This window comes from Vespula pensylvanica, chromosome 16, assembly GCF_014466175.1.
Source record: "Vespula pensylvanica isolate Volc-1 chromosome 16, ASM1446617v1, whole genome shotgun sequence".
In the NCBI taxonomy this organism is placed as follows: Eukaryota; Metazoa; Arthropoda; class Insecta; order Hymenoptera; family Vespidae; genus Vespula; species Vespula pensylvanica.
The window spans coordinates 2361033-2381267 of NC_057700.1; the positions used below are offsets into that span (position 1 = coordinate 2361033).

The 20235-nt window shown below is 31.6% G+C and overlaps 2 protein-coding genes across 3 annotated transcripts in view; both read left to right on the plus strand.

Annotated features, from left to right (window-relative positions):
* Positions 1–15014, plus strand: part of LOC122634864 — a 45237-nt gene extending 30223 nt beyond the window's left edge. For both annotated transcript variants that reach the window (XM_043824252.1, XM_043824253.1), the window contains exons 4-23: positions 1463–3823; positions 4581–4852; positions 4942–5286; positions 5375–5701; positions 5793–6152; positions 6331–6637; positions 6720–7330; positions 7433–7804; positions 7886–8725; positions 8829–10805; positions 10899–11143; positions 11226–11745; positions 11817–12101; positions 12198–12441; positions 12547–12890; positions 13006–13297; positions 13401–13715; positions 13795–14072; positions 14155–14562; positions 14699–15014. In XM_043824252.1, the coding sequence (XP_043680187.1) occupies positions 1463–3823; positions 4581–4852; positions 4942–5286; positions 5375–5701; positions 5793–6152; positions 6331–6637; positions 6720–7330; positions 7433–7804; positions 7886–8725; positions 8829–10805; positions 10899–11143; positions 11226–11745; positions 11817–12101; positions 12198–12441; positions 12547–12890; positions 13006–13297; positions 13401–13715; positions 13795–14072; positions 14155–14562; positions 14699–14734 (10739 nt within the window). In that variant the 3' untranslated portion in view covers positions 14735–15014. The remainder of the gene's footprint in view (positions 1–1462; positions 3824–4580; positions 4853–4941; positions 5287–5374; positions 5702–5792; positions 6153–6330; positions 6638–6719; positions 7331–7432; positions 7805–7885; positions 8726–8828; positions 10806–10898; positions 11144–11225; positions 11746–11816; positions 12102–12197; positions 12442–12546; positions 12891–13005; positions 13298–13400; positions 13716–13794; positions 14073–14154; positions 14563–14698) is intronic.
* Positions 15015–17158: 2144 nt separating this feature from the next.
* On the plus strand, positions 17159–19264 carry LOC122634930 (26S proteasome regulatory subunit 8). Its single transcript, XM_043824482.1, has 6 exons — positions 17159–17354; positions 17440–17584; positions 17735–18145; positions 18239–18465; positions 18552–18827; positions 18991–19264. Exons 1-6 carry the CDS (start codon positions 17337–17339, stop codon positions 19129–19131), a joined length of 1218 nt encoding a protein of 405 aa, XP_043680417.1. The 5' UTR covers positions 17159–17336; the 3' UTR covers positions 19132–19264.
* Positions 19265–20235: the final 971 nt, after the last annotated feature.

Below are 20235 nucleotides of genomic sequence, written 5' to 3' on the forward strand. Positions count from 1 at the left end.
ACCGCAACGGAATTTATCACGGACACTGTTGTAGTTACACCAACAGCAACGTTACCAGCAGCAAATTTAAACTCTTTGCTACTGCTACTTCAACAACCCCAACAGCAAATACAACCAAATTCAAATCCTTTATTGGATCCTTTGTTCGCCGCGGTTCCATTGTTAACGCAAAGTAATACTCTACCGGGTGAAGTTGAAAGGCGGCATCAACCAGCAGATTCGGATTATAAACCAGATAGTTACGAATACTCGGACGAAGATCTCGAAGAATATGAAAAACCATCACGGGTTCGAGGTGGACGGGATAGGTCTCACGATAAAAAGGAAGATAGTTCTGCTATTTCGAAAGCTGAATCTAGCGTAGTTACGCTTTACGTCTCTGGTCGAAGACCCGGAGAATTTAGCACCGTATTAAGTACCGTCAAAATTGGTGAAAAAGCAACAGCATCCAGAAGACGAAGGGATGTAAATAGATCTGTTAAAGTACAACCATCGATTCCACCGTCCTTACACGCGGCTTCAGAACCATTTGCTGTCTTAACAGGAAGCGATGATACTGTCGACGCACATACGCCAACGCAAAGCCTTGAAAGCGTAGTAGGTGACGTGGGACGGCATATTTACACATACACTCATACCTAATTCTTCCCATTTTAGAAATCCTTTCCTACTCCTTATCCCTTGTCCTCCTTTCACTCATTGGTTCATTATTTCAATCTATTACAAATGCTCGTAGTTTAGCGACCTTTCTAAAATTTATTTTTATTTGGACAACGATTTGTCCAAAACAATGAATTTAACCAAATATTATAGATAGGAAAAGCAATACTGAATATGTCGGATAATTTTGATATCTGTGAAAATATGATCAGCATTGCTTTTCTATTATAATTATTATAAAGAAAGATCCGCGTCGATGAAAGCTCGCACCTTCGAGAAGACTAGAACCATTGAATTGAAGAAACTGTCCGGTTTCCATCACGTACAACATTTTCTCTTGATCCTCTAATTAAACACTTTCCTTCTTCTTTTTCTTCTTTTTTTTTTTTTTTTTTCTTTCCGTTGAAATTCCTTTTTAACCATTATCTCATATATTTCCTTCTACTAACAAATAGCCTTTGATGCCACCGCCGCCGCACGCGCGCCCACACGACGACAACCTGGCCAAGTGTAGCACGGTCTTTTAACGTTTGTTGCGGCCAAAACCATGTCGTAAAAATATAATATTATTCGGATATAAATATGCTGCGCTAAAAAAAAAAAAAAAACAAAAAGGTATATACGTAAGATGACGAAAATACTCTCAGACTCGTCTGATTCGTAATATTTGATGAATATTATCTCTTTGAATTTGATTACTATCATCTGCTTATCCGTGGAGATTTTGAAATACGAGACAAATCTTGGGGCAAGTTTAACAAATGCATAAACGAATGAACAGAGAAGACTGCAAACATTTCAGGGGAACAACATAATGGTTTAAACGACAAGAAAAACCCAGCTCAGGAAGTATATGGCAAATCGTTATATGATGATAGCGCATATGTTGATAACGAAGAAAATCAGGCCTTTGAAAATTCTGCCTCGGATGATACCGACGAATATCCTGAAAGTAGACCACGTAAAAGAGTTAGAATTCGTATTCCCATTGTGCGAAGTAGAGTTCCGAAGAAACATAAACTCACTGTGGTCAGACGTAGACCATTAACGCCATCAACCAGAAATGAACAAATTAATCGTGGTACTACTCAAATACCGAAAAGAATTGTCACGAGGGTTAGAGCATTAGGATTGGCACATTCCAGACATTCAATCGCAGATGTAAACGATCTGGAAAATATTACACCGGAGACTCCACGTCACAAAATTACAATCACACGAAGAAGAAAACTAGAACCAACAGTTAGTACGGTAACACCAAAAAGAGTCAGAATTACTAGGAAAAAATTAGTCGCTGTAAGACCGATAGAACCAACACCGACGTTAGCCATTATTACTACAGGCTTTTTTACTGCACCTTCAGACTATAGTGATGAATACGATGACGAAGAAAATACGGAAGAAAATATCGAAGACGAAAATCATCCTACTACTACTCCGAGTCTTGAGGAGACACCCAATGTCATTGAAAGTAAGCCAGAAGAGGAGTTAAATGAATTCAAATCGTCAGTATTAGAAGTAACATCGGTATACGATGTTGTTGACCCAATGCCCGTTATAATTACCGACAACTTTTTCTTTCCACCGTCTGACGACGAGGAAGATGAAAATTATGAAGATAATTATACGGAAACAACGACGTCTGACAATTTAACTACAGATGTATCTACTTTGTTAAATGAACAAAATAATACGGTACAAAACGATACCCGATTAGAGACTGTTGATAGTACAACGACTATATCAGATATAAGTGAAGAAAACCTCACAAATCCTGTCACAGAGTTTGAAACATTAAACGAAGATGTAATATCGAATACAGATACTGACACTGATGTACCAGTTAACACTGCAACGTTATTACCATCTGTAACAATAAAAGAATCAACTAGTAGTCTTAACGAAGAAGACGCTAATGAGCTCGCTATATTGCATTCTAATAATGAGACTTCGGATGAAATCATGGAAATAACTACTTCTTTACCAGAAGAACCAGAAGAAACAACTCCACTAGAACAAGAAGAAACAACTCTTGCACAAGAAGAAGAAACAACTTCTCTAGAAGAAAAAGAAACAACGCCTGTACAGGAAGAAGAAACAACTGTTACAGAAGAAAAAGAAACAACTTCTGTAAAAGATGAAGAGATAATTTCTCTCCACGATAAAGAAATATTAGCTGTTAAAACAAATGATGCGATAACAGAAATTACTCTTTCCGATATCTCAGATATATCCATCTCAGCCGACAAAACAAATACCACTACTGTATCTGAAGAATCCATTGCAGAACAAAGTACCACGGTATCGGATGTAATTGAACAACCAGTAACAACTATATCAGAAACAATAGAAACTAGTATAGAAAGAAATTCTGTACCCTTATCGATAGATAACACAATCAAAGATTTTGATTCAACGAAAGATATCAGTACTTCTATAAATGATTTGGCAGATACCAATCAAATTCTAAACCCTAAAGAAGCACAAAAGGATAATGAGATATTAACGGTAAAACCTATACAGTCGTACAATGGATTTGAAACTCCTTCGATTCTTATTACAGTAAACACGTCCAAAACAGCTATTGACAATCTGTCTAGCTCGAAAACTCCTGACTCAGAAACATCTTTAACACCAAATTCCTCCATTTCTTCTAACTTCGATAATTCTTACATACCAAGCGTAATTCCTCTTAATACAGAGTATACCACATCAAATACACCAGAGATTCGCATTAAAACAACAAATGTTTTAACATTGAATCTTACGAAAACTATCCCATCGCCTACGCCAGAAGATATCGAAGCTGGTCTGGTAGATGATCTTTATCTATCATTATCGCGTCCTGATTTCCCTGAAATCGTAAAATCCAAATCAGAATCAATTGATATAGAATCCAAATCTATATCACGTTATGTCCCATTAGAACCTAGTACTAGTATTTACTATACAGAGACGATAGTAACATCAACAAGATTGAGAACTTATACGTACATAGTGACTAAACTGAATGGACTTGAAACACAAGTGACATCTTCTACGACTATTAGACCGAGAGTAACGACACTTACTTTGACAGTGCCCATCACAGTGACTGTCACTCCCACCATGGAGTCATCAGTCAACACATATTCATCTATATGTAATGCGGTATCTGTTTTTGGTGAGTAGTTTTTATTAAATCCTGAATTTTTCATTTAAAAAATGACCTTATGATAGATTTGTCTAATTAATTTAATATTAAACACATTATTGAATGACAATATTAGTCATTGTGAATGGGACTTTTGACGTAGGCATAAAAATTAATATGTCTGCGTGTAATACATACAAATTATCATTATAATTATATCTCACGTAATCGATTTTTTTCAAACTGTATTACTTCCTACTCTATACACACAAGCACACATCATAATTATGTAAAAAATGTACATATTGTAAATGATAAAAAATCTTGTATATACCTATTATCCTATTTTCATTCATGTTAATATTAGGATAATTGTATCTTGTTGTAGATTATCGTAACTTTTCCATTTGATAAATATTTCCAATTTACAACTAACAATTTTTCAGACGAACATTTTTATACTGAATATAACGTAACAATTGGTACTACATATTTGTAACATGACAGGTATTGGGGTATTTAATTAAGATGTACATATGTGTAATTATTTTTGCATTATATTATATATACAGTACTTCATTCGACTTAATATATCACTTGATCTCTCTTTCTTTATATATATATATATATATATATATATATATATATATATATATATATATATCTCTTTTATTTTTCACTAATATAAGCGATCGATGTTTTGAGTAAAAGATGCAAAAATTTTATTTATAATGTACTCTCAAAATTAAAATATCGATATTTATTTGAATTAATTTAATGTTAATAGGAAAAGATACGGTGAAAGAAGAGGAAGAGGGAAGAAAACTTAATCTGGCCACACGCGTAATGTCGAATGGGGTTGAAGTTATTGTAGCAGGACCAACTCCAGCTTTGAGATGGGAAAATTCAAATCCTCAACCAACTCTGACATTATCAGATGCAGTTGTTATGTTATTACCCCAAGAAAAGTCTAGTGACTTTGTTACAAAAACATGTACTACTACTTTTACGTATTTTGGAACTATTAATAACAATGGAAATTCTGTTATCGCTACAGAGGTATATAAAACGTCTATTTTTAAATGAATTATAAAAGAAAAAAATTGTATCAATAAGGTATAAACATTCAACAAGATCTTTCTTTTAAGATCATGTCAAATGCAGCTACGGAAGAACATCATAAAAAAACTGGATCAGAAACAGCAAGTGTTTTCTTAGAACCATCCCCAACATTACATACCGAGGTACTCAAGACAACATACACGTATTTAACCGTAGACAAGAATCATGCTAATATGGAAGATTCATTAATCAGTAGTACAAAAGTTGTAACAAATAAAATCACAGCCCCCCAACATTATTTACATATGATGTTGGAACCTTCAGAAGTATCACATCCAGAAACAAATACGTATTTAAGTACTAAGGTATTAGAAAAAACGTATATGGAAGATGGTCATACTAAAGTGCAAACAAGTGATAAGATCACTCAGGTTAGAACTTGCAATTTATAGCTATTTGTTATGTTAAATATATTTTGTAATAGGGGAGACGTTCTATTTTCTTTTTTTTTTTTTTCAGTTAATAACAACTGAATCTGGATCACCACCTAAGCCTACTAGTGTCATTACTACTTTAACAGCTTTAGATAGTACTGAAGAAGCTATGACAGATATAATGAAGACCTACTATATCACATATACATACTATAACACATTTTTTGAGAAGGGTACATCTGTTATACGTACTAACGTTGCAACCTCTACAAATGTTGTTTTAGAAAAGATACCTACAAAAGATACATCTACGACGAAAGTAACACAAATCAATGCTACACCTGAACCCATACAAATTTTTGCTACCAAAACGTATCTCACAACGTTTACTTATTTCACAACACTTTTACAGGTACAGCTTTTATCATTCCATTTTTTAAAGGTGGGGAAGGGAGAAGGGAGGATTTTGATACGATTTAATGCCATTGAAATTTCGTTTATAGGCTGGGCCTGATGGTGAAACATCAACGACCATATCATCTCGTTCTCATATTATAGAAAATGTAGTAACAGAATCGATAGCACCGAGTTTACTTGATGCTGGTTACATGAATGCTTTACTCACGACAGCTTATCATTCTGATCCAGTTAAAAATGTGGTTACTGGCTCGACAATTATTTTCTTTGATGAAGAAGATCAGATTGATCCAACGACGTCTAGCAGTTTGGTAGAGTCTACTGCATCTGTTGGAATAGGGAAAGTTGAAAAACCTTCTGAGAATTTAACATTGACGACATTAGCTAGTGCATCTTCGGATTCGGGAGAATCAACTGTCAATCGCGTAGACTATGTCAACAATCAGGTAAATCATACGTAATCACAAAATGTTGTATTATTATTGATTAATATTTTACAATGCAAAAAGATATGATTTAAATATTCAAAGATTTCAATGAATCAACATATTGTATCCAAAGATACATGTATATATAAATAAGGTATTTATTAATAATTATATTAACTTTGTTAATTTTGTTTAGGATAATAATGTAACAACGTTGTTGAATAATACTGTTGAACACAAACGACCTTCCACTCATGATGGCGGTGACATTCAATTAAGTAATCTTCTACATCTAGGATCTCTAGGGATCAATGGTCTTTCTGCTTTGAAGCCTGTAATTACAGCAATGGCTGGTTTATTACAAGGAAAAACTGCAACTCGTAGAAACGATACAGAACCTTCATCGGTAACTCAAGAAACTACTACACAAAGGTCACCTATCTACATTCCAGTAGCAGAATTTGCTGATGATGATATTGAAGTTGCGGAAAGTCAAAATATAGGTAATATTTTCGATGAATAAAAACTATTCACATTGCTCATTTGCGTTCGAGAGATTTATCATTTATAATATAATTATTTTAGCTGCTCATTTGGTAAATCCTAAACACAATCACATAGCTGAAACACGACATAAAGTTACCAGTAGCTTAGCAGACGGAATACCTATATCTCCTGGTGAAGTTATAACAGCTAATAGTGATGTCATTATTGGGAAACCTGGTAAAATGGCACCAAGACCACCGCAAAATTTTGTTAAAGAAGATGAACATATTGGAATGAAACCACCACCATTACCAGTACCAAATATCCCTGTCCATCCAGTTTTAGAAATTCTTGAGAACAATCGTGAAGATTTTCAGGAACAGCATTCCCCTAATATATATAAAGAACAGCTACAAATTATACCATCTCATAGGATCTACGAAGAACATTTAAAAATTCCACTTTCTATGTCACTCAATGCAAAACTCCAAGTAGTTCCAACGCAACCTCAAAAATTACATCCCGTTGAGTCTGTTCAGACTAATAAGATCGAATTAAAACACGATCCTTTATTGAAACCACCTGACAAGCCAGGTACAGAGAAGCTTATAAACAAGCAATCTGAATGGAGTACAGATGGATCCAGAGGACCACCATGGGGAGCAACAAATCCTTTAACACCACCTGCATTGCCTGTTACATTTAGTGATGTACATGTCCTTTTGTATAATGATCATTTTATCACTCTCTGATTTAATTATTACTTAGAACTACTTCATGTAAAATTAATTTATCTAATTGATCTTTTTCAGCTTTATTCGGAGAAACCAGTAAACGATAAATCTTGGCCGACATTGTTTAAGCAACAAAAACATCCAAATTGGGCACAAAAAGATTCTTTCCTTCCCGATGGTTTACCTGAAATTCAAACGTCGGAAACACAATCATCGCCATCCGAACCGATCGTTCATCAAGTCCCACACATTATTGACAGATCTACAGGTCAACCTTTACTTGTTAATATTCAACCTAGCCAAGTAGCAAATGTTATGATTCCTCAAGATGGAACACAGGCTTTAATATTTGGAGATACAGGAGAACGTCACATAAGTGGTCAATACTTCGATGATCCATCGCCATATCCAGAACCTGAAACTGGTCCTGGATTTGTTGGAATCCAAAAGGTTTTATATCTCGAAAACTTAATCGTCTTGTTAGACAAAATATTCATGTAAAAGATTAATTTAGATTCCATTTGATTTCAGGCAGAAGACCTATTCCAAAATTTACATGGGAAAGATCCATTAAATTACATGGTTCCACCGTCACCACCAAGCAATTTCAAACCTGCTATACAAAAAACAAATTCTTCCAATAGGCCACATATAATCAGATTACCACAAGTTCGTTTCGATCATATAAAACCACCGGGCAAACTAGAACCACCTTTTATCAGATCTGATAAGAGGCCAGCCGACATTCATATGATGAAACAACCCCATCAAAGTAGCGTCACGAATGGCCAAGGTTTTGTTCACAGTGAGATTTTAGTTCATCATCGGCCAGAAACTTTGAACTTACAATTGGCTTCACATACACCGATGATTTCTAATGGTCATCCCACTAATTCATTCTCTTCTAATGGACAATTTGTAAAAAATCAAAAACCCATGAATACCTTACCAACTGTTCCATCTAGACGAGCGGAATCAACTATTCCTACTGAAATACCACATATATATTCGTATCACAATAAACCAGATTCAGGAAACGAAGTAATTTCAAATACCAACTGGAAATTAAATAAAAAACCACCAAGAATTACTCTGAACAATCGCTTAAGACCTCAATCTGTATTGAGACCAACTACTCATCGACCTCACAACAGACCAGCGTATATCGAAAAACCTGTTAATTCTGTTACCACAAAGACAACATATCCCGCGTCTCCAAAATTGCCATTTAAACCACAAAATACAGCTCTATTGCCTCATCAAATTTCATCGAATACATATTTACAATATGAATATTCAAACAAGCCAATATCAATTGGTAATAAAAATATAAACAATGTAACGAATCAAGGAATTACTCATAATTATCAAGTAAGATATAAGTATCTTATAAACTTTATTATAATATAAAATAAGATTTATAAATGGATTAAATCTTATTAAAATAATATATGCGTTTATTTATCACTTGCAGGTAAACTTTCAAGACCGATTACCTCAAACCAACCCAGAAAAAACAAATTTACTAAATAGTGGAGAATCTATTACTAAATGGAACCACGATCAGGCGCCTATTGGAGCAATAGAATATCATAATCCTTCGTATTTAAAAATAAAATCAGAAAGCACAGGCTATCATTCTCCGATGTTAATTGTTACTTCGAAGAATCATACTATTGATTCTATACATTTTGATGCACAAAACAAATCTAGACCATTAGATTCTGAGATTGCTGAATCAGAACATATAAAATCACATGAGAATATTGATTCAAGTGATATTAATTATGAAAAGAAATTAAATGCGGTAATAAACCTACAAAACAACAAGACTACAGATTCGAAAAACAATTATGGAATGATTAATACAGATAAACCATCTTATGGTAAACCATCAATTACTGAACAAAGTCTTACATATAATAAAAATGATAATACACCTATTTTACATCCAGGTGAACCTTTCAAATTAAAAAATAATAGCACAATTTCGGCAAATGATACTTTTTATGGTACAAAAACGTACGAGATACCCGTCGTAAAGAGCAAGCCACATAAAATGTATGGCGGTAATGCTAATCGTGATAAACATCATGAGTATAGAGAAAAAGAAAGTGAATTTGATTACAAAACCGTTCAAGAATCCTCTCCTATTTATCTGAACGATCAAAATCCTCTGATGCATCATAACGAAAACGTACAATCATCGACTTTACGATATTCCTATGAACAAGATGACACCATAGATCTCAAACCACCTGCAATTATTCCACAATTCAGACCCATTGCCGATCACGAATCGACCGAATTTTATTCTAAACCACATGGTATTGTCACTCCTGAAACAAGACCTACTCGTATACCAGTTGTAGAGATAATAACAAAACCAACTGATATGATAAATGTTAAACAAAATAGTAATATTAGCCATATTAATAATTTTAAATCAAGTAACTTCGATAGTTTCCTCAATCAAAATTCACACAAGGAATATAAAATAGATCAACAACAACAAACTATCCCCGAAGATATGATGAAACAATATGCTAGACCAAGTTGGAATGTTGGTACTTTGGATACTAACATGTATATAACTCAAAAGAAATCAGGAACTAAACCGAATGAACTTACGAACTATACGATTCCTGATTCCATTGATAAGAAAGTTGATACGAGAATACAAAAATTGGATATGAAAACTAATCATCCATCGCACTTTCTTGAACAAGGATTAATCACTGGAATTCATCCTGAATATCCACATATTATAACAAAACCAAAACTACAGGTACCAGATCCTGTTGTTATCTCGAGTACTGCAATGAAACCGGATTCGCATATTCAATCAAACGTTCAATTCTCAATGCCTGTTGAGATTACTGACGACGAACAAAACGATAGTAAAACTCAAACTGAAAGACCTCCTAGCATGTTAGTAATAAAAACTAATTCGTTAAAAAATAAAAATCAAGATAAAGAGATGCTTGAAACTGCTTATCAAACTAATTTTGCTTCATTGGATTCAGTCATTGGTAATTCCGAAAATCATAAAATTAAAAGCAACTCTCACAACATGAGTATTCACAGCAATCCTCAAAACATGTTGTTCAATGTAAAAGATCCTAAAGTTCCTTCGAGAGACATGATGCCACCACCTTTGAACTCGGCACCATCAAAATTAGAAGATGAGCAACAGAAATTGAAACCTCCACCTCCGCCATCTAATGATGTTCTTGGTTTATCACCTCCACCATTGGAAATTACAACCACGTACAGACCTATGCAACATAGACCAGATCCAATTATTATTAATGAACCAGATTTAAAATTATCTTCTAAATATATTCCATTAAAGGAATTGACAAAAACAATGGTTCCGCAGGCTAACGTGAAATCTTCAAATTTAAGAACGACGATAACCAAATCATTTCTTCCTGAACAACTTTCTGAAGTAACATATATTACTACTTATATACTAAATAATATATATATATATATCGTTTATATTATATTATATCACGCTACTATTTCTTTTTTTTTTCAGAGAATGGTACCATCCCCTCCAGCATTACAAACTAAATCCTTTGAAATAAGTACAACAAAAATAGGTATTTTACCATTTGGATCAACCCAAAAGCCAACTGCAAGTATATCTAACGTTTATATCAATCAATATATCAAATCGAAATACGCAACAACACAGAACACAATCAAACCTTCCATTATGGGTACACCGATTTTACGTGCCTCTATTTCAACTAAAGGCATGGAACATTCAAGCGATCCTGGGTAATAAAAATTATAGTATTTAACAATTTATTTTTGAAATTAAAAATAAATAATGATTGTTTAATATCACGGATAATTTCAGAGTATCAGTGCAGCAAATTGCTATTACTACTACAAAAACAGTTACATCGACACAAGTGAAATCATCCGATAGTCAGATCAAATCAAGCAAACCGTCATTACAACTTGATATTAAACCAACAAAATCATTAACGTTTGATACATCACATACTTCTGTTAAATTGGCAGAACAACCAATATTTTTACAATCAAGTCATGATTATATTTTGCCATCTGTTAACACAGAACCCACAGAATCTCTTACATTTGTTGTAACCACTGATGGAATTAAAGAATCATCTACTGTAAAAAATCATGAAATAACCAAAACATATAAACAGATGAATGCAACAACGACAGACAAAATACCTGTAGTAGCGATACAAACGGATAAATCATTAAAAAGTAGTGATCCTTCTTTAACGAAAGAATATGTGGAGTTTAAAATAAATGAAACAACTTCGGTAACTGTGAAACCTAACGTAGGAACAGTGATATATGAAAATGTCTCTGATACAAATGTCGGTGTAAAACCCAAAGAGGTAATTTACATATCTATCACTCAGTATTAAATATCTATTGTATATACATATATTAATATTATATATTGTAGATCGTTCGAATTAAAATGTCAACATTGACGAAGATAGAAACATTTGCAGTAGGATTGCCACCAACAACAAGAACATTTTTGCTTACACATACAATGACTTCGACTACTGTGGAAACAGTAACAGAAACTTTTCTTCATCCAACCAATACTCTGACTACTATGACATCAAATATTTTGCAATCTATGGTAACACGGTTACCATCAATTTATGAAAATAGTATCGATAATGATTCGATCTTTGTGGTAATGAGCGATCAAAAGCCACCCGAGCCTGGTGCTGAAGAGGTATGAAAATTAAATATAAAAAATAAATCGTAAAAATATTGAAACGTCAAAGGGGTTGATCATTGAATATTTTTTTCACGAATTATTTATATACAGGTAGAAGCAGAATATGGCGAAGAAGATATATCAAGGGACGAACAAAATCCTACAAACAATGAAATCCATAGGGTTTTGGCTGGAGGTATTTTAGGTGCACCTATAGTACCTCTTCGACCTACCAATCAATGCACACCAGAATGCAAAGGGTCTAAAGCAGAAACATGTGTAGAAGTAGAAAATGAAATGAGATGCGTCTGTCGACCAGGATTCGCAAGAATGTTCCCAGATCGACCTTGTAAACGTAAATACTTTTAAATAATATCATAAATCAATAATCAATAAATCATTATTGTTAACCAAATAGAAAATTACAATTAAATAAACATTAAATTATTTCCTATTTTAGCAACTTATACGTATACTCTTCATGTTGGATTGGATCGTATTGGACACGAACCTGTAGCTTATCAAGAAAGTTTGAACGATTCTACATCTCTAATATATAGACGACTTGCTGGATCAGTGAAAGATGCTTTAGATAGAACATTAATGCAAAGTGATCTTAGAGATATCTACAGAGCTCTTAAGATTTCGAAATTTACTTCTGATCCAGTCAAAGTGGTATTTCATGTACAACTTAGCGACAATGCTAATGAAACCAGATTAAAAGAAGTTCTTCGGAAATATTTAGTTGGCAGTAATTATAGTTTGGGTGGTACTGAAGTTTATGCTTCGAAAAATCTTGAATTGGTAAATTAATAAAAAAAATACTTGATATTATATATATATATATATATATATATATATATATATAACTGTATGGTGACTAGCATTTGTTAATTTCGTAATTTCATATATTATTTAGATTCATGCATCAGACTTTGATGAATGTTCGATTGAAGAGGATGGTCCTCATCACGATTGTTCACCAAATGCAGCCTGTTTTAATTTGAGAGGATCTTATCAATGCTCTTGTAAGGAAGGTTGGGCAGATTTATCAGAAAATCCTGCATATCCTGGAAGAATATGTTCGCAAGCACCGATAGGTTGCGCAGGATGTAACAATAAAGGACATTGTGTTACTAATATTCATGGACAAGAAATTTGTGAATGTTTCCCATGGTACAGTGGTCAACGATGTCAAGTTAATTTAAAAGGTTAATATTATTATGAATTATTATAAATATGATACGTATAGATATTAATCATTTTCTTATCTTTTTCTCTTTTTTTTTTTTCTTTTTTTCATTTCATTCATAGTGATGCTGATAGCTCTGGTGACAACAGGAGCCATTTTATTGGGCTTGCTAGCTGTATGTGTAGGCTTAGCATGCTTTAGACAACCTGTTCATAACAAACATACTTCTGGAGATACTCGTGCAATGATTTCCGGAGCAGGTGGTGACACTAGCAGTGAAGATAGTGTCGGAGATGTAACTATTCCTTATCACGTGCCACATGTTTTACCACCACCGCCACAAATGATAGCACCATTACCTCCAATGAAGAGACCAATCCGCAAAATTAGTGAAAAATCACATCATCCGCCAAGAAAACCTATTGCAGCTGCATCAGGTTTGATATATCATCAAAGTTAGATATATTTATCGATCGTTTATGCTAATTTACGCATTTGATCTTTTTATATACATAGAAATGACTAATGACGAACAACGAGACCGTTCTTTAACTGTTATGATTCCACGTGCCAAATATCGATCGGCTCCTCAGTCACCACAAAATTATAAAACAACTCTGAGCACATTTGTAACAGACGAACATAAACTTATAAATTACCTCGACAATGGTTCTCATCATCCAGGAAATCGAAAACAAAGTATATCGAGTACAAAGGATTGTAAAGAATCTGATTTACAGACTGCAAGGGCACCTGCAGTGTCAACTGGTGCACTTGTCAGTGCCGGATTCCAGGTATTCTTTACGTAATATACATGACAAAAAACAAAGAAGCATTTAACAATCTGAAATAATAATCTGCCTTTACGTAATATAGGTATCAGCAACAGTAACAAGAATGATGGATGCCGAATCAACCTTAGCTAGATCATGCGGAGAAACTACTATAGAACCACCAACAAAAGTTCTAAAGAATTGTGATAGTCAAGGCGATCTAACATCCACTTTAGCACGCTCTTGTGGCGAAACGACAATACAAACGCAAACAAAACTACTTAGACAGGATTTAGCTGAAGCGGGATCTATTTTGGCCAGGTCTTGCGAAGAAACAACTATTCAGCCATTTACAAAAATAGCGGCTACTCGAACAAATAGTATTAAAGATACCAGGAACAATAAAAATTCCAGAGATAATGGTAGTGAAGGACATACTATGGCTGAGCGGGATTTGGGGAGTACTTTAAGACTTCCACCTCACCATCCACCACTTTATAGCCCGGACAGAGTATGATAAAAATTTTTATTTATTATTGAAGTCTTCTATTATCAACTGTGAAAATGAATGAATTGTTTTTATATCTATTACGAACTAATAGAAAAATTCTAACGTGTAAATAAATCAGGTTTATTATTAATTACAGGTTAGTGATCGAGAATCCAATTTTGACTCTCTTTAAATAAACGAGAGAGTATAAGTATAGTGATAAATCGAGGACTAATCGAAAGATAATTATATTGAAGACACAGCCGCTGGACGGTGGTCTTTGCAGCTGGTTCAGTTGTAAATACTGAAATTCGATGTTGCCAAATAATATAACATCATTTAAGAAATACTTTTTACATCTTCAAATGATAAAAGAAAGAAGAACGAGAAAGAAAATGGTAAGGGCAAATGATAAAGATTTTTTAAAACAAAGATATGACTATTTCTAGGCTTCGTCTTTTTCTTAATAATAATAAAAAAAAAAAAAAAAAAACAATAATAAAAAAATTAAAGATGCCAAGAATTATTATTATATTATAAACCATAAGAAAATTTTTAATTCACAAAAAGTTGACTAATATTTTTAAAAATATTATTTATTTATATACTTTTTTTTATTTTTTTTTTTTTGAGATGTTTGAGATGTTGAATTTCAGATAAGGAATTTAACATGTACCTCAACATGTTAGGAAAAAAAATGATAAAAAATGCAAGTTTAAAAAAAAAATGAATTTAAACCTTTCCCAAAATAATTGGGAATATATATAACTGATACTTATTGATTTATTTATTTATCACTCGGTAAATATATATTTCTTAAATAATTTGATATGTATCAGTTATCTTTAATTCAATCATTCTTTTGAAAAAAAAAAGAAATTGTTCTTGTAAATGTTTATGATATTTTAGAAAGCAAATGAACTAAACAAGTAAACTAGTAATACATAAAACATTCCAAATAATAATAGTTAATATAAATCTTCTCACTCTTATAATGTCCTTTTTTTTTTTTTTTTTGATGATTTAAAGAAATAACGTTATGTGTGTTATCCTCTTTATTTTTATATATTAATCTTGAAACTGGTGAATATAATAATCAATAATTTATATTCCTTCCTTCAAACATATTTTGACTTAATGAAATTAAAAAAAAAAAAAAAAAAAATGAAATGAGATGTCGATAATGACATAGCCATGAGTTTCGTTCCTTTTTAATAATTTTAGACTGGTATACGATCAATATATACAAACATACAAAAGCTTGAATAGATATCGAAACGATTATTATAAATAAAAATAGAATTGATATTTGAATTTTAGAAATGCTTGAATGAACAAACAGATTGTATGTTTAATTATTATAGTAGGCGCACTCCCAGAAATTGATTTTCTTATTTCATATCTCCGATTTTTTTAACGAAATGATGTTTTGTTAAAAACAGAAAAAAAAAAGAAAACTCGAACATAACTAACGACGGTTATAATCTAATCTAACAAATAAATTTTCATTATTAACAAGAAAAAAAAAATACATATAGAGATTAAGTTGATATTTAAAAAAAAAGAAAAGAAAAAAAAATTAACCCGATTTTTCCGGGTAATAGAAATTAGGAGAGGCATGTTTGTCAAACGTAACGGGATGGAAACCGCGATACTCGTACCTCTTTTATTAATGAACTTTTATTTTTATACATTTAAATAAACTCTTTCACATACACATATGCGCGAGCGCACGCAACGACACATGCGCATAAAAGTATGCATTATAGATGTATTCTGTTGTACATATTGTTTCCCCCGAAAATTCTATACAAATACTATTGTAATTATATACTTTTACGTTATAATAAAAATAAAAATAAAATGATTTTGAATGTTACAAATATTTATCTATATATCATAATTATAAGGTTATTCATCATACCACACACTATCTATGAGGTAAAACATCCTGATGAAATTATTTTATGAAATATATATGAAGAAAAAAGTAGTGATCATTACTTTTATTATATACGATTTTTGTCTCTAACAAGTAATCTAACAACTTTATAAATATACCGATGCAATAGGCATATAAGAGGAACAATGTTTTTCTATTGAACTTATAGTTCATATTTTGTCCATACCTATCGCTGAAGTTGTATACACTATAAGCGAAAAGTAATGAAAAGCTTTAATATAACCAAATATTATTTGCTGAATAATATTTGAATTTGTGTAAAACGTAATAACCAATAACGTAAAAAACGAACGTAGATATGAAAAAATAGAAGAAGAATATCTATTCAACTTTAAAGTTAAATATTAGGTAAAGTTAAAGATTTATAAAAAAAAACGTATTTAATAAAAGTAATAATACTTTAAAATTGATTGACTAAATAATGATAGATATATTTATTTATAATAATTGTACATACCTATTTTAAGGCATAATAACCACGCAGCTTCAGTTATTTCGTATCACACCAACTATAATAAAACTTCACAAAAGTAACACTAGACGGCGCTTCGATCGATTCGGATCTTGGATTGGAATATTCCTTGTAAGAATTAACCAATCAGCTTCGTTTTCAAAATGGTTACAAAGCAGTTAATGACGCTAAGGTTATGGCAATCTACATCAAGTAAAATTCTAAGATGGCGACAAAGTGACGAGCATTTCTTAGTTGCTTTCGTACGAAGAATTAAAGAAGTGAACTCTCGTAGTTTTCGTTCATTTATATATAATTAGATGGAATTATAAAATAATAGAATTTTGTTATTATTATCGAGCACAACGTAAAATCTCAACGATGACTCAAACAAATAGGGTAAATACAACTTAACCTAATATATGGTCTTTTGTATCATTTAAAATAATCAAGTTTATTTAATTATATTTTTATTATAATTTAGATGGAAGTAGATGAGAAGAATGTGAAAGGAGAAGGTTTTAAACCATATTATATAACGAAGATCGAAGAGTTACAACTTATAGTAGCTGAGAAAAGCCAGAACTTAAGAAGATTACAAGCACAGCGTAATGAATTAAATGCAAAAGGTAATTTATTTAGACGGTATTCGTTTATATAAAAGTTTTTATTAAGATGTGTGAAAATTTTTAGTAAAATTGATAAAAAATAGTAATTAATTGAGAGTAGAAATTAGTGTATGTCATTCATAAACTTGTATCATTTTTGCTCTTTCGTAGTACGTATGTTACGAGAAGAATTACAGCTATTACAGGAACAAGGTTCTTATGTTGGAGAGGTAGTAAAACCGATGGATAAAAAGAAAGTTTTGGTTAAGGTTCATCCTGAAGGAAAATTTGTAGTAGATTTGGATAAAAATATTGATATCAATGATGTAACACCAAATTCAAGAGTAGCATTACGCAATGAAAGTTATACATTACATAAAATTTTACCTAACAAAGTAGATCCGCTTGTTTCTTTAATGATGGTAGAAAAAGTACCAGATTCTACTTATGAAATGGTAGGAGGTTTAGATAAACAAATTAAAGAAATCAAAGAGGTTATTGAATTGCCTGTTAAACATCCAGAGTTATTTGATGCACTTGGTATTGCTCAACCAAAGGGTGTTCTTTTATATGGTCCACCAGGTATAAATATAACAAAATTGAATTTTAATAAAATATCAAAATAACCTATGTAAGGATAGAATATATCAACACGATATTTGATAAACATTATAGGAACAGGAAAAACTTTGTTAGCAAGAGCTGTTGCACATCATACTGAATGTACATTTATTCGTGTATCTGGTTCTGAGTTAGTACAAAAATTTATTGGTGAAGGTTCAAGAATGGTTCGTGAATTGTTTGTAATGGCAAGAGAACATGCTCCCTCTATAATATTCATGGATGAAATTGATTCAATTGGTAGTTCTCGTATTGAATCTGGATCTGGTGGTGACAGTGAGGTATATTTACTATTATAATTTTTATACGTTTTTATATAACACTACTAAAAAATTACGAAATATATTATCAATTTGGCTATTCTTAGGTTCAACGGACCATGTTAGAATTACTTAATCAACTAGATGGTTTTGAAGCAACAAAAAATATTAAAGTTATTATGGCTACTAATAGAATAGATATTTTAGATCCTGCTTTACTTCGACCAGGTCGTATAGATCGTAAGATTGAATTTCCACCTCCTAATGAAGAAGCCAGACTTGATATTCTTAAAATTCATTCTAGAAAAATGAATTTAACACGAGGTATAAATTTAAGAAAAATTGCAGAACTTATGCCTGGTGCATCAGGAGCTGAAGTAAAAGTAAAAATTTTATTTAATCTCATATTTATTCCATCTTTATTTTCTTCATCATCTTTCTCCCTCTCTCTCTCTCTCTCTCTCTCTCTTTCTTTTGAAAAATTTTAAAACTAAATATTATTTATATTTATTGTGTAAAAATGATTAACTTTGCTTATATATTCAGGGTGTTTGTACAGAAGCTGGTATGTACGCTCTTAGAGAACGACGAGTTCACGTAACTCAAGAAGATTTCGAGATGGCTGTCGCGAAAGTTATGCAAAAGGATTCAGAGAAAAATATGTCCATTAAAAAATTGTGGAAATAATCATTTCAAGCAATCGACCAAATTGTTTATCGATTATTGCCACATTTGCAACTTTTATAACAATGTTTCTAATATATATATATTGATCAATCTGTATGTAGAGAAATAAAATCAGTTAGCTATAAAAACAAAATTATAACTTTTTCAATATTTGTATAACTTTTATTTGTGTTCTTAACATTTACGTAAAAGTGTGATTTGTTTTTATTTAAGCAAGCTAATATTATTCAAAAATACGAGGTTCACAAAAATATTTACACTATAAAATTTTTGTCAAATTGTGTTTTATATACTATGGCTTGGCACATCGATGAATTAAAATAATTTTTAAAACGTTTCATTCTATATTATATCAAAAAATGATGTCAATTTTTTAAATAAACAGCCCTTAAAATTCGATAAAACTAATTTATAAAAATGTTTCTTTTACGACAATAAAATTTCCTTTGTATGAACATCAGATAAAAAACTATACAATTTACTCATTTTTGACACTGGATGAAAAATATTTTCGCATGATCCTGATCATGATTTTAATATATATTTGTTTATTGGTTTGTCCCGGTTACTAAAAAATATTTTGTCTGACCGATTTTATAACGCGACTTAGACTATATAAGAGGAGCAAACCAACGAATTATATATATACATACATATATATATATATATATATATATATATATAACTCGTTACATATGATTTCAGAAGGTTGAAGAATAGAATTATGAAAATTTCGTAAAAAATTATTGGTAAAAATATAATCTGACTCAAGTACTCTGTTTAACATATGAACAGTTGCCCTATTTTCACTTAACCCCTAGTATAAAGCTTAAGCGCTGCACTCTTTTTTGTTTTATATTTTTTGTTTCTTATATATAATATGATAAAATTGTAAATTATTATTTATACATATATGTGTGTTTTCTCTTTGCAGTCATATGATTGTTATCAAATTTTGGTGTCGCCAAGTTTTGTATTTATAAGCTAAACAAAGACACTTATAATTACATAAGTTTTCATAAATTCCTATATATATATATATATATATATATATATATATATATATATATAAAATTTCACATTTTACATTCTAAAAATAAAATA